Genomic DNA, 15,015 nt, shown 5'->3' with positions numbered 1-15,015 from the left:
GGGCGAATTGGCGGTCCATAAAAACCCCGTCGGCCCCACTGTCCACAAAGGCCTCAGTCTTGACAGTTTGACCGAGGATCTTCAAGGTCACCGGAATGATAAAAGTCTTCTTGGGAAATTCTGACTTCTGGCCTGACAGGATATTTCCCATCACCCTCAGGCCCTGAAGTTTTCCGGCTTTTCTGGGCATGATACTACCACATGACCTTTATTCCCACAGTACAAACATAACCCCTGCTGTCTCCTCTGCGTCTTCTCACGCGAGGAGAGGCGGGTAGCCCCAATCTGCATAGGCTCCTCTGAAAATTCCTCAGAGTCTGAGGTTCCCTTGGGAAAGAAGGAAACCTCAGTCTCCCTTTCAAGCCTGCGCTCTCTCAGCCGTCTATCCACCCGAATGGATAACTGCATGAGCTGATCCAAGCTATCAGGCAAGGGATATTGTACCAGTTGGTCTTTTAACTGGTTAGAAAGACCTCTTCGGTACTGGTGTCTCAGGGCTGGGTCATTCCACTGGGTATCATGGGCCAACCTCCGAAACTCCGTACAATAAACCTCAACTGGCCTTCGCCCTTGCTTAAGGATCGAAATCTGAGCCTCGGCTGAGGCCGTCTTGTCAGGGTCATCATACAACATGCCCAGTGCCGTAAAAAAAGCATCAACACTTTTAAGCGACGGACAGTCAGGCTGCAACCCATATGCCCAGACCTGTGGGTCTCCTTGTAGCAAGGAAATCACTATGCCCACCCGCTGAATCTCCAACCCAGAAGACTGAGGCTTAAGTTGGAAATATAGCTTGCAGCTCTCCTTGAAACAAAAGAACTGCGAGCGATCTCCAGAAAAACGATCCGGGAGATTTACTTTCGGCTCCTTAACCCCTGAAGGTACTGCTGCTGCGGGAGCTCCGCCAGCGGCCTGCGAGGTTTGCATTTTAATGAACAAATCATTAAATTGTCGAGTCAGGACCTGCAACTGATCGACCACCTGTTGAAAAGTATTTTGAGGGGTATGCTCCATATTCCCACAAAATTTCAACAGGAGTATTGGGCTGCTGAATATGTTATGCACACCAGTGCCAGCAGGAATGTACTGGTGTTTGAACGGAGAGGGATGCAAAACAAATGAACTCACAGACAGACTGGGGAATATGACATTACATACACAGAAGGTGATAGGGTAACAAAATAAACACAAAGTGAACAGAGAAGCCCAAAGGCTAAGAAACTGGGTGTCTCCCTAGTATTAGGAATGCTCAGATGGAAAGAAGCGAGATGTTGTGATTTAATACGTAGAGAACCCGAAATGCTGTTGCTAAGGGCAACAGCAAAACCCTAAAGGGTTACCAACGGGTGTGGCAGTAAACTCCTTGGTCAGAGATGGAATAATAGACACAAGGAGAGTCTCCACAATCCTAGTCCTCACTTGCAGTGCACTGGTTCAGTTTACTGCCACTAAACTGACACCTGAACACCTTGCACAGTGAGAAAGGATTTTGGCAGGCAAGTCTGAGAATACAGCCGCAAACTTGCTAGGTTCACAGAGTAGCAAAAGAACCCCAGCAGGTTAAACGACTGACTCCAGTCTTACTGCTAGGTCTGGATTGGCAGAGTGTAATACCAAATCCCAAGGCCTATTTGCAGTAAGCAACAAACAAATACAAAGTTTACACAGTACTAGCTAGCTTTCAGGAACTGACTAACCAACAAAGATTCAGCAGCATCTGCCTAACCTGAGAAGAGGGTTTATATAGCAGGTGCTGTCCACGCCCCACTCAGACCTCACAGACTGTGAGCACAAAAACCAGCACCGGATCCCCTGCCGTGCACAGAGCCTGTAACCACTGCACAGCAAAAGACCCGAACCGGAGTATCAGCTACGCTCAGGTTACTCCGCTAGCACTTGTCTCCCGGTTGCCATGACGACGTGGCAGCACAGAGCAGGAGACCCTAACAGTGTGTCAATTCACAATGTTTTAAATAATAAAATTTTATCATAAATTATCCATTTAGAATTTGAATATATGACATATCTAGCATATTAATATCAAATAATAAAACACCATTTAACATTCTACTGAAAGTCCCTGATTTTTCAATCAAACATCCTTGTGCACAAAAATTTACCGTAAGGCAGTAAAGGGCTCTACAGTGTATTATTTCCAGCACTAACTTACCTTAAACAGTAATTCACCTATTAATCCATTCCATGAACCATCCTCTTGGGGACTCCCATACTTATGATCTGGAGCAATATATATTTCATACTTAAATCCCAAATAATTTGATAAGGCATCGAGGACATCGATAGAAAATCCTTGGTATTTCTTTGGCTTTCCTAGCACATTTTCTAATACCATCACAAATGGTTCTTCCTGTATAAAACAAATAGAAAGTTATAATTAGAATAATAATTATTATAATTTACAAGTTTTGTTAATATATTTATAAACAGTGAATATTGATGTCATCAGCTATAAACAATGAGTTCTGATGTCATTACTTCACAGTTCATTAGGACTCCTTGGTATCTTTTAATAACCATATAATTTACAGTAGAAAGTATTTTATCCCTTTTTTTTTGCATTTAATCATTTAAAATCATGTTGAATTTTTATTGCCTGCATCTCAAACTGGGGCAGATATAGTAAGACTTGCAGAGTGAAAAATGTAGAGAGATAAAATACCGATCAATCAGCTCCTGTCATTTTTCATACACAGCCGGTAATTTGGCCGTTAGGAGATGATTGGCTGGTACTTCATCTTTCTCTGATTTATCCCTCTCTAAGAGAATAGTGAGAATACACTTTTAACATGATTCTTTATAGCATTAGTCTCATTAAAAGCCATAGCCTAGAAACCATATTACATACTTTATATATGGCTTTTTCAATTCAAGTACTTCCAACAGGTCAAGTTTTGAGCATTCTCTTATTCCTAGGGCAGTACGGGTGGTGTAATGGTTAGCATTACTGCCTCACAGCACTGAGGTCATGGGTTCGATTCCCACCATAACCCAAAAACTGTGCGGAGTTTGTATATTCTCCCCGTGCTTGAGTGGGTTTTCTCCGGGTACTCCGGTTTCCTCCCACAATCCAAAAATATACTGGTAGGTTAATTGGCTCCCAACAAGATTAACCCTAGTGTGAATGTGTGTGCGTGTACATGTGGTAGGGAATATAGATTATAAACTCCAATGGGGCAGGGACTGATGTGAATGGTCAAATATTCTCTGTAAAGCGCTGTGGAATATGTGTGCGCTATATAAATAACTGGTAATAAATAAATAAATAATAAGTAAATATTCAAATATTCCTGCAGAGATGCATTTAACTTCTGATTCAGTAATTATTCTCAAACTTCCTTGCTGGAAGGGTCATCACAGTTGAGAAACCCTGATGTACTGTATATCATATGTTAAAAGTGATTCAGTATGATATCATGGCTGTGAGGATCCCAGTGGTCAGGAGACTGACACCAGGATCCCGACAGCTGGAATACCGGCGGTGAGAGCAGCGTGTCCCCTCACAGGATTGCTGTACTCGCTATGCTTTGGGTCTGGTGGCAACCTTAGGTCACCACAGGGTTATATTCCCCCTCGGGTGGGGAATCTGGCCGGCAGTCGGGATTCAGACTGCTGGAAATTCACCAGGTTTCAGGATTCCAGTGTCGGTATCCTGACAGCCGGGATCCCGACAGCCGGCAAAATGAATGCCTCCCATTGAAAGACAAGCTCCCTGAATTAATGAAAGCAATTGCTACATATTTTTTCTAAGAAAGTACCTTCTAAAGGAAGGCTTTAAACACACACACACACACACACACACACACACACACACACACATATTTTTATTTCCTCCACATGGTCACTGTATGCTGCACAAAGTCAGCACAAGCTGATGTTCATTAAGTAATAATTGTTAAATCAATTCAAGTTGAAGTTGTCGTGTAATCTATACTGACCTAATACTGTGACCTCTATTACCTTGCTAATTAATACTGTTTGCATTGTGCAAGCTTCAGATTCTCTAAACACAAAGGGGTCAGTTTATTAAAGTTTCTAAAACTGAAAAGTGGAGGTGTTGCCCATAGCAAACATTCAGATTCTAGCTATAATTTCTCCATTGCATTCTATGGAATCTCATTGGTTGCTATGGGCAACACCACCACCTGTCTGTTTTAAAAGCTTCTGGCTCAAATAATTATTCCTATCTGCAGCAGTCATGCAGACAAATACAAGTTCTTCTGAATAGCAGTAGCATCAAATGGTATATACAGTATGGTGTATTGCCTAGGCAACGTTTCAGGGTACCACAAAATACAAGCTTGCTATCTTGATAAATGGCGCCTATGATCACCTATATGTATAAAGCACTAGGGAATTTTGTGTCAGCATAACGTTTTAGGCAGGTGTGGAAAAAATGCTGCAAAGTAATGCTTTAAAAAATAGAAGTATTAATAGTTTATTTTTAACAATTAACAAAATGCTAAATGAATGAACAGAAGAGAAAGCTAAATCAAATCAATATTTAGTGTGACCCTCCTTTGCCTTTAAAACAGCATCAATTCTTCTAGGTACACTTGCACACAGTTTTTGAAGTAACTCATCATGGAAGTTGTTGTAAACATCTTGTAGAACTAACCACAGATCTTCTGTGAATGCAGGCTTTCTCAAATTCTTCTGTCTCTTCATGTAATCCCAGACAGACTTGATGATGTTGAGATTAGGGTTCTGCGGAGGCCATACTGTCACTTCTAGGACACCTTGTTCTTCTTTCTTCTCACTGAAGATAGCTCTTAATGGCATTGGCTGCATGTTTGGGGTTGTCATTTGATTTTATTTAGATTTCTTTTCTGTTAATTTACATTGCATTTTGTTAATTGATAAAAATAAATTAACATTTTTATGTTTGAAAGCATAATCCTTACTTTGCAGCATTTTTTCCACACATGGAGAGTTCGCCAACTGTCACATTTTAAAGAGAACAATGGTGATGCATTGTAAATGGTAGATTGATGTTTTACCACATAACTCAGAAGAGAAGCATCCAATTAAAACACCAATATTTTTGTGCAAAACTATGGCCCAAGACCTTTCATTTGGTATGTGACCTGCTCAGACAATGGCATCATAGAAATATGTCACTGATAAAGGTTGTCCTTCTGCTATTAATATATAGACTAGCTGATGTGCCCGATTTCAACTGGGTGGAACCTTTTACCCCTTTTCACCCCCTTAGGAGTTGAATTTCGAAAAATCCCTGCTTAGTGTGTGGCTGCAAATAATGGTCACTGTTTATAGATCACCCAGTAGGTCACATGTTCCAGGTCACCCAGCAGGTGCAATAAAGTTATATGGGAATAAAGTATTCTTAGCAAATTATTTTACTCATTTTTTATGTTTAGTGTAAACTCCAAGATATATTTAATAAATATATTCTAAAAGTTATAGGGATACCTAAGTGCAATGTTTTTTGTTTTGTACTTATATACTCTATAAGGAGACTTTTTTATTTATTTACTTTTAACCTTTAATAGAATTATAAACTTAAGAATTTCTTAATATAAAAAATAATTAGCTTAGATGTCATTGACATACTGTAACCAATGCTAGCAAGCAGATGTAAAAGCATGTGCTTTTCTTAACAAATGAATAAAGAACGTAGTTTTACAGCAAAATTAAAAAGGACAAATGATCAATGAGCATCTAATCTTAGCCCTTTCATCACCCAACCATCTTTAATAAATATTCATAGACAGAGGAGAAGGCAGATACACTTATTTGATTAATGAATGTGAAAAAAGGAATATGGACAGGTAGAGTAATATATGTGAAAGAAATGTTAACAACAATATCCTGTGCTCATGATCTGCTGGTGCAGATTTGGAGATTTGGATGGGTCTTGAAATGCCTCCAAATCATATTGGCGTAAATACATTATTTATGTGTGGTTATTTTTAACTTATTTTTTATTGCATATGCTGCATATTTATGCTTAGTGCATGGTATTAGGTAATATTTGACATAGCACAATTGAAGTTATGCAGAATTTTGTAATGTTGCTGAATTAGTTTACTGTCTGTACTTAAACTGTAAAGACAACTTCCCTTCGAATGTGGGGGCAGCTTGTAACAGAGTAGTAGAGGATTTGGAGATATATCCTGCAGGAATCCATTCTTGTGTAGCACTGATCACAAGTCCCTCGCTATTCTCCTTAAGACTCTCAATTGCAGGTTACTCATGTACCTGCTTGTCTTCTGTGTTAAGTCTGTATTGGAGGAATTTGTTTCTGGGTAACCATGTGGTCATGAAAATGTAATTGTAAATTGCTGTAGAATAAAAGCCCCAAATTAAGAATATCCTATTCAGGAAATTAATGGGTTGTTGCCTTTTTAGAACAGATCTGAATGTATTTTACAGTACAATCCATTGGTGTTTGGTACGGGGATGGTTAAATTGCATTAGGTTTGATATACAGGACATGTGTAGAAACATGTAGTTATAATTAACAGAGAATGGAGGAAATGACTGAAGTGTTTGCAATTCTATTAGATCTTGTTCTGAGGCAGACTAGATTAGTAAAATGTCATCAATGTATTGGAATTAGGCCACAGGCTTTGTAGAGCAGGTAGAAAAGTCCCTTTGTAGTTTTGCCATAAACACATTTGCAAACTGGCGAATCTTTTTTCCTACAAAATCTGAATACACTTGCTTTGGGAATGTGTTGCCACCAAATTATATATGTGTGCAGAGGTATTTAGTAAGATGCAGGACAAACTAAAAATATAGTCTAATAGCTTGAAAACATTCTTGGCACCATGTTTATTCATTCTGTCGTAGGATATTGTATTATATGTACTGTATTTGTCATCCTTGATGGCCAGAAGGGTTTCATCTGGAAGTGTACCCATAGCAGGTAATAATTCAGTAATATTGGGCTGTATTTTTACTTGGGGTTTAAAATGCATTGCACTACCCTAATCAGTGCATACACAGAGAATCTCATAGGTTAAACTTGGATTTAAGGTTTATGTATTTTTGAACAAATAATAAAATGCTTCAATTTTTTGAATTTTTTTTATCATTACTGAACTGTTTTAGATCTCCTATCCAAACCTATGTCAACAATACTTAGAATTTATAGAACTATAGTTAATAAAAATTACACTTTTGTCAACTAGGTTGATAGTTATGTCATTGTAGTTTTTTTTATTATTTTATACACATTTCTTGTATGGGTGCAGTAGGAAAAATTGACAATCAGAATGTGACATTTGGAATGTTTACACCAGAATATTGACTGGTTCTGAATGTTAACAGTCAGAATATTGACATGGACATTATAGATGTGTACTCATGCACCCATTTTATCAATACCCCATGAAGCGTAAGACAGCAGGTATGAGTAAGTCACGCCGGGCTTTATACCATAGAGGCTCTCTTTAAATGTATTATATACATCACAGTGAAATACAACTCCTGTACAAAAAATGCTGGGCTGTAACCATAATCACACAGGAATTAATTTTAAAATTGTGCAAAGTCACAAAGGAAGCACTATGGAGCTTGGCATGACAAAAAACAGTGGCTGCTGCAATGCAACACTCTGCTTACAGATTCATATACAGATGCACAAAATTGCATATCAAATTAATCAGTACAGTCTCATTAAATGGTTTTGTCACATCCGATTGTTCACATTCAAGCTAAAAAGATGCCTGGTTTAAGCCAAATGAGGGCTGTTTTCTTCAACTGTGGCAATACTGTATGAGGACACACCTGTAGGTCAACAAGCAATATGTTGGCATTCACAAATCAAACATTATTAAAATGTTGACATGTGCATAATGTGGATAACATGTCACCATAGTGCTGACAGTTTTTATTTTGGCATATATCAGCCTAATGCTAAAGGTTACTTCTAACCCTAACCCTAAAAATAACACAAAAATGTGCTGTCAACATTCTGGTGTCAACACTATGACCAGGTCCATACTTTAACCATGTAGACATTTTTTTTCTCTCGATCTTATGTCCATGTCAACGTTCTGACTGTCCACATTCAGAGATAGCACTCTGGTGTTGACATTGTCACTGGATACCTCTTGCACCTTAAATTTTTAAAAGTTGTGGGTCCAGTATTTTGGATTTTACCATTTGGCTGAAGGATTATGCTTATCAACCTTAGGCTTAAGTCCAAATGAGTGAGTCCAAATAGATTTATTTTTGGTAGCTGTCAACTTTACAGTATATCAAGTTCTCACAAAGTTATTTACATTCTTTGCCTTGGAGATATTCCATTCATTTTAATTTATGAAGATATTTTATGTCCCTACAGAGATTGGTTGTATCTAGAGGAATTGTAGGGCAGAATACCAGCACATGTAGTTTCACCTTGCAGGGTCTGTGTGTAATAAGATTAGTAACACAATTTACTTCCTGTCTGGATGGGACTTGTTCTCATTTTAACATAATTATGCTTCAGTCAGTTGTTACAGCATAAAGCTTAGCTTTGAGCGTCTTTGTCTTCTTGTGGACTGTAGTTATGTTGTATTACTTGTTTTGTGTTCTTTGCACTATACAGTGTATTAATCAGTGCTGGATTGTCTCCAGAAACCATCTGCTTAATGCTGTAGCCTACACCAATGAGGTTAGTCCACAGTAACCCAGATGACATGAGGCCTCCGTGTATCCTAGGCTTTTAATTTGCTTTATGATACATTGGAAATCTGCACAAATCTCCTGAAGTTATTATCTTATAATTAAAACATTTTTACACTCCAAATCTGCAACACCGTCTTGAGCAGCTCGGCTTTGATTTATTACTTAGCACTGTCTGCCATTTCTTTGGGTTGAAGCTGATTGAAGAGTATGTATTGTAACTGAACAAAGGCTTGATGGTTCCTATATTGAGCTACTGTAGCACAGAAAATGTCTATATGATTTGTCAGAATAAATTTCATAAACAGTGGCATAGCCAGAACTTTGTGGGCCCCTGTCCCAGTGCTTCTAGAGAGACACCTCTTTACAGCAGTTGTTAATTTTGTGCCTCATAGTAGTGCTATATTTATTAACCATACTAGAGTCCTAGCTCATGTAATATCACGCTGTTGGGCTGCCAGTACACATTATGCCATATAGTACCCCAACTCACATTATGACATTAAGTGTCCCCAGTTCATATTATTCAACACTATAGTGCCTCCACTTCATACTGTGCCACATTACAGTGCCCCAGTTCATATTATGTAACATTATAATGCCTTCCAGTTCATTTTATACCACATTACAATGAGCAGGTCCATGGGTGTAATAGATATATTGTAGGCCCTAAGGCAAAAGTTTGTAAGGGCCCCTATGTACCACCAAAGTTTGAAAAATGTTTTTCACACATGTAACTGACAGGGAAGGTGGGCCCCGCTCAGCTCTGGGCCCCATAGCAGCTGTACTACCTGCACCTATGGTAGCTATGCCCTTGTTCACAATCAATCATTAATTATTCAGTATCATTTGATTCAATATATTGGCATTTTATGTGATTGTATTATAATGTGTGTATCTCATTTGGATCTGGATGGGAATTTACATGTAACGTTCTATGATTCACTCAAAAATGAAACGAAAAATGATGTGCATGACCATCTTAATTCCCTATTACTTTACTATGGGTAGTTTGGTACACTTTTCTTGCCAATCAAGTGATTATTTTACACATTTGTATATAAGGAAAACAATTATAATGTTATAGAACTGTATTAGAGGCAATCTTTGATGGTAGGGGTGTATACGTTCACAACTAGCTATACTAGATAGAATTATCTTTCTTAACAATATAGAAGATATGTGATCATTTTCAATCATCTATTCAACGTATCAAAACAAGGAAAAATGTGTTGCAATGAAAGGAAAAAATTTGTTTATCTAATTGAACCATTACAAACAATAATCTATCTACATAATGCTAAGAACTAAGCAGCTGTCTTCATAGATTCTTTTAGAAAGTAATGTAACCTATATACACTAAAACATAAGGAAAGTAACCTGCTTAGATTAACACAGTTCTTCAGTAGAAGACATTTTGTTTTTATTTGTAATTGACAGACATATGAATAGTAACAGTGTTGAAAACAGATTAGAATAAAATGACCATGTGTAATAGCCATCTGGAAAAAACAAGGAAACCAGTCCTTGGAGAGAGAGTGAAGAGAATGAAACAAATTAATATATTTTCTTCTTCATATACCAAATATAATCTAGATACAGTACAATTTGCTTTTTCTTTTTGCTTTGAGTCATAGTAAATATAAATAGTATCTTGTATTGTTCAAAGCCAAAGACAGATTTTTTTTATTTGTTTTTACACTCTGTTATATCCTAAAACGTTTTGGGACAAGATATTCATGAATGAATGGGCAACATAGTTGGTGTAATGGTTAGCATTACTGTTTTGGGTTAGATTTCCACCATGGCCCTAACTGTAAATAATTATATATTCTTATCATGCTTGGGTGGGTATCTTCCGGGTAGTCCGGTTTCCTCTAATAATCCAAAAATATATTGGTAGGCTATTTGGCTTCCAACAAACAAAATTACCACAGTGTGTATGTCTGTGTGTACATGTGGTAGGGAATAGAGATGGCAAGCGCCACTGGGCAGTGGATGAATTGTTAAATATTCTCTTTAAAGCACTGTGGAATGTGTGTGCTAAATAAATGGTTTGGGCCTGAAATGCCAGTGGTCAGGATACCGACAGCGGAATCCCGATGTTTACAATCCCAACCCCCCTCCCTACAGCCTAAACCTAACCCCTCCTGCCCACAGCCTAAACCTACTCTTGCCCCCCCCCCCCCCCCCCGGCTTACCTCACTGGCGGCTGGGCATTCACTAATTCAGGATCCTGTCTGTCAGGATATTGGCGCTGGGATTGTGATCTCATTCGATACTGGCATTCTGAGCAGTGTTGGGATTCCATTGTCTGTATTTCGACTGCTGGGATCTCGACTGTTGGGATCCTGACCAGATCTCAAATAAATAACTGGTAATAAGTGACCACTTAATAGATTCTTTATTTTCAAACACACAGGGATTGACGCAGAGTTGAAACATGTCTTGTTTTTACGCTGTGTGAGTTACAGGGCTGACGGTACACACATGCGGGAAGTAAAGGGCCACCCACAGCTCAGCTTGGTGCAAAAGGGACATAACTGTGTGGTTATAGGGCAAAGTTTAGTGCTAGGCTTGTCAAAGACAATGGAATTGCAATCTGTGCAGATTTGTAGATACATGTAAATATACCTGTTTTCAGATGGCTCTTTGCACCAAGGATAAGGCTGGTGCAAGTGTGCACAGGTAATGATGTTGGGCTTTAAATGAAGCATACAGGAAGCACCAGTCCGGTAACATGAATGCATACAACAATGCATATGGGCTGCATTTAGTTCCATGCAAGCAATGTAGATGTAATTAAGACCATCTTGCATTCAACTCTGGTCCACGCTACCACCCGAGGCAGAATATAACCCTGTACCAGGTGCGAAGCGCAGCAAGCCCTCGAGGGGACACGCTGCGCTTGCCGCCGGTATTTCAGCTGGTGGGATCCCGGCGTCGGTCTCCTACTCATACTGAATCCTGTAATTTCCATATAACCAAGATCAGTTAAAGAGAGATGCTAAATCTAACCTATTATGTACTAAATAAATGAAAAATTGTAAAAATAAAAAGGGACATACATAATACAAAATTCAATACTATTCTCTTCTAGAATAAATAACGATATACTTGCTGATCTAATGCTTTGGTTGAAATTTGTTAGGTGTCTCTTTTATTTTCTAGCTACAGAAATATCCTTTTACTTAAATATTATTATGCAATACCAACATGGCAACTGTGCGATATGTTGAAAGCAGTGCTGTAGAATTATATTAAATTATGAGAAAATCCATGATGGTTGGCAATTCTGAATTGAATTTCAGTATAAAAATGCATTTTGCGTTTCATGCTCAACAAATTATATCAGATGTTAGGGAGGAAATGAATTGACCACAGCTAATTGATCCCTGAGGGCTATCCAATTAGCCCCGAAAGCTGGCACTCATTGGGGATTTGTTTCACCTGCCTGAGGCAGGCAAAACAAAAAAAACCTGATATCAGACCCATTTTCGCGGCCAAGATTGTGAAAACACATAGGTCCATGAAATTGTTATGGAATCTATGTGTTTTCTCCCAAAAATGTGGGAAAGTTTGCGCTGAATTCCCCTCTTATAGTATTTAGATATCATTTTGTCTTAAACATTGTATCACTTTGTTACACAACAGTACATCTACTCCATAAAGAAAGCAAAACTTTTTCACTTCATTTCTAAGTTTCAAATACTTTCAACCTATAATTTTCTGTTCAGGAAACTAATCTAAAATACAGGGCAAAGGGATACATTTAAATCTTGACAGTGACAGGGTAATTACTAATAAAATGTCAAATGACAATTAAAGGCTTTCTAGGCTCCTTTACAAATTATTTAATTTTTTCATCATAAACTTGTCACCAATGGACAACTTTGCATGTCTCTGAAAACTTACTCTCCTCTAAAAATATTATTAAATCTGAAAAAAAAGATCTCTACTGTATGTTTTTAGGCTATTAGACACAAAGGATAAATTTACTAAGAATCATGTCTCGCCAATGTTTGGCAGAGATCAAACACAGGTGGAATCGATCATACACATGTATTTTTTTTTTGTTGAGATTCAGAATTTTACTATGCTCCCATGTTTGTCGAAATTGTGTTTTCCAATGGTGTATGCAGTCACATTTCTGACATGTTTTAGTGGTGATTTGAGAAACACTCCCATAAATGGCTGGTTTTCTGTCTCGTCCGTGTTTTCCAAGTATGTCCGTATTCCGGCAAATACGGGAATACATGGAAACCACTTCATTTCGTGCTTCATTGGTGCAAAGTGTCATATGTGGAAGTGTCATGCTAGAGCCATATAAATGCACCTAAAACCATCCAGACCTCTTGGGTTTAGTTAGTGGAGAAACATGGTTTGTAGGAGAGTTGGGGACAGATGTATTAAGCCTGGAGAAGTGATAAAGAAGTGATAAGTGGAAGGTGATAATGCACTAGGCAATCACTATGGGTTTAAAAAATGACAGTGAGGAGCTGACTGGCTGGTGTGTTATCACCTTCCACTTATCACTTCTTTATCACTTCTCCAGGCTTAATACAGCTGTCCCTCTGTGAGTGTTTGGAGTTTGGTATTGCGATTTCTGAGTGTTGTATTTTGCTTGAAAGTTGTCTTGTCTGTCGTATTGTCTTGTTCTTTATCAGTCTGTCTTCATTTTGTGTAGTTGTCATTTTTATTTTTAGACTGTTGTCAGTGTTTCTGTGTTTGTGGAGTGTGTGCTGTGGTGTGTGGAGGAATTGGCAGTTCAGGAGCCACAATCCCGTGATGAGGATAGTGATTACCTGCCCCTGCAGGGCACCAGGACCAAGATGGATCAGAATGTTTAATTCGCCATTGTGGCGAATTTGGCCCTGGTGCTTGAGGTCATGAAACAACACTCTGAGGTATTTGGCCATGAGATAGCCCGTGTCTCCACCCGGAGGAAGAATGCCTTCTGGCAAAAGGTGGTGGGGCCCGTGAATTCTGAAGGCCTAGTGCGCAGGAGTGAGGACACTTGCAAAAAGTGTTTTTCAGACATTGAGTGCAAGGTCAAGTCCAAGAAAGCTCAGAAGATGAAGGGGACGCACCAGACAGGCGTAGGCTCTCTTTACGTGGCCAGCTACTTGGCGTATAAGGAGCCCATCCAGATCATCATCCCACCTGAGTTCGTCCAGCGCACTTATGTCAGGAACATTGTGTGTGTGTTGTTTAAAATGTGAAGTATGCTCATATTGTGTATAGTGGCTGCTAATGTCATGTCATGTTAGTAGCGCCTACTTAGAACTACTTATATATTTTTCATATGACTTAATGCAATCTTTTGTATTTTGTATAATTAATATGCATTTTTTTGTTTTTGTTATTAACCAACATCGGGGGTAATTCAGAGTTGATCGCAGCAGAAAATTTGTTAGCAGTTGGTCAAAACCATGGTGGTCATTCCGAGTTGTTCGCTCGTTGCCGTTTTTGCAACGCAGCGATTAGGTGGAAAATGCGCATGCGCTAAGTTATTTAACACAAAACTTTGTAGATTTGCCGGTGTTCGTGCGACACTTTTCAGTCGCATTGCTGATCGGTGAGTGATTGACAGGAAAGGGGCGTTTCTGGGAGGTAACTGAGCATTTTCCGGGAGTGTGCTAAAAAACGCAGGCGTGCCAGGTAAAAACGCAGGAGTGGCTGGAGAAATGGGGGAGTGGCTGTCCGAACGCAGGGCGTGTTTGTGACATCAAACCAGGAACTAAACAGTCTGCAGTGATCGCAATCTAGGAGTAGGTCTGGAGGTACTCAAGAACTGAAAGGAATTATTTAGTAGCAATTCTGCTAATCTTTCGTTCGCTATTCTGCTAAGCTAAGATACACTCCAAGAGGGCAGCGGCCTAGCATTTGCAATGCTGCTAAAAGCAGCTAGCAAGTGAACAACTCGGAATGACCACCCATGTCCACTGCAGGTGTGGCAGATATAACATTTGCAGAGAGAATTAGATTTGGGTGGGTTATTTTGTTTCTGCGCAGGATAAATAATGGCTGCTTTATTTTACACTGCAATTTAGATTTCAGTTTGAACACACTCCACCCAAATCTAACTCTATCTGCACATGTTATATCTGCCTGCCCCCTCCCCCTGCAGTGCACATGGTTTTGCCTAACTGCTAACAAATTTGTTGCTGCGATCAACTCTGAATTAGGCCCATAGGGGGTCATTCCGAGTTGATCGCACGCTGCCGATTTTCGCTGTGCTGCGATCAGGCCTCTACTGCGCATGCATATGCACCGCAATGCAAACGCGCGTCACAAGGGTACAATGCAGATCGTTGCTGAGCTATGGATTTAATGAAGAAACCATATGCATAGCCAATC

The 15,015-nt window shown here is 39.1% G+C and overlaps 1 protein-coding gene across 2 annotated transcripts in view; it reads right to left on the bottom strand.

Moving 5' to 3' along the window:
- GRID2 (glutamate ionotropic receptor delta type subunit 2) overlaps window positions 1-15,015 on the bottom strand; it is a 1,619,892-nt gene that overhangs the window by 435,463 nt on the left and 1,169,414 nt on the right. For both annotated transcript variants that reach the window (XR_010176066.1, XM_063917339.1), the window contains exon 10: window positions 2,171-2,368. Coding sequence is in view for 1 of the 2 variants with exons in the window: in XM_063917339.1 (XP_063773409.1) it covers window positions 2,171-2,368 (198 nt within the window). In the remaining variant the exon portion in view is untranslated. The remainder of the gene's footprint in view (window positions 1-2,170; window positions 2,369-15,015) is intronic.

This window comes from Pseudophryne corroboree, chromosome 1 (assembly GCF_028390025.1).
Source record: "Pseudophryne corroboree isolate aPseCor3 chromosome 1, aPseCor3.hap2, whole genome shotgun sequence".
Lineage (NCBI taxonomy): Eukaryota > Metazoa > Chordata > Amphibia > Anura > Myobatrachidae > Pseudophryne > Pseudophryne corroboree.
This window is presented reverse-complemented; position numbering and strand designations above follow the sequence as displayed.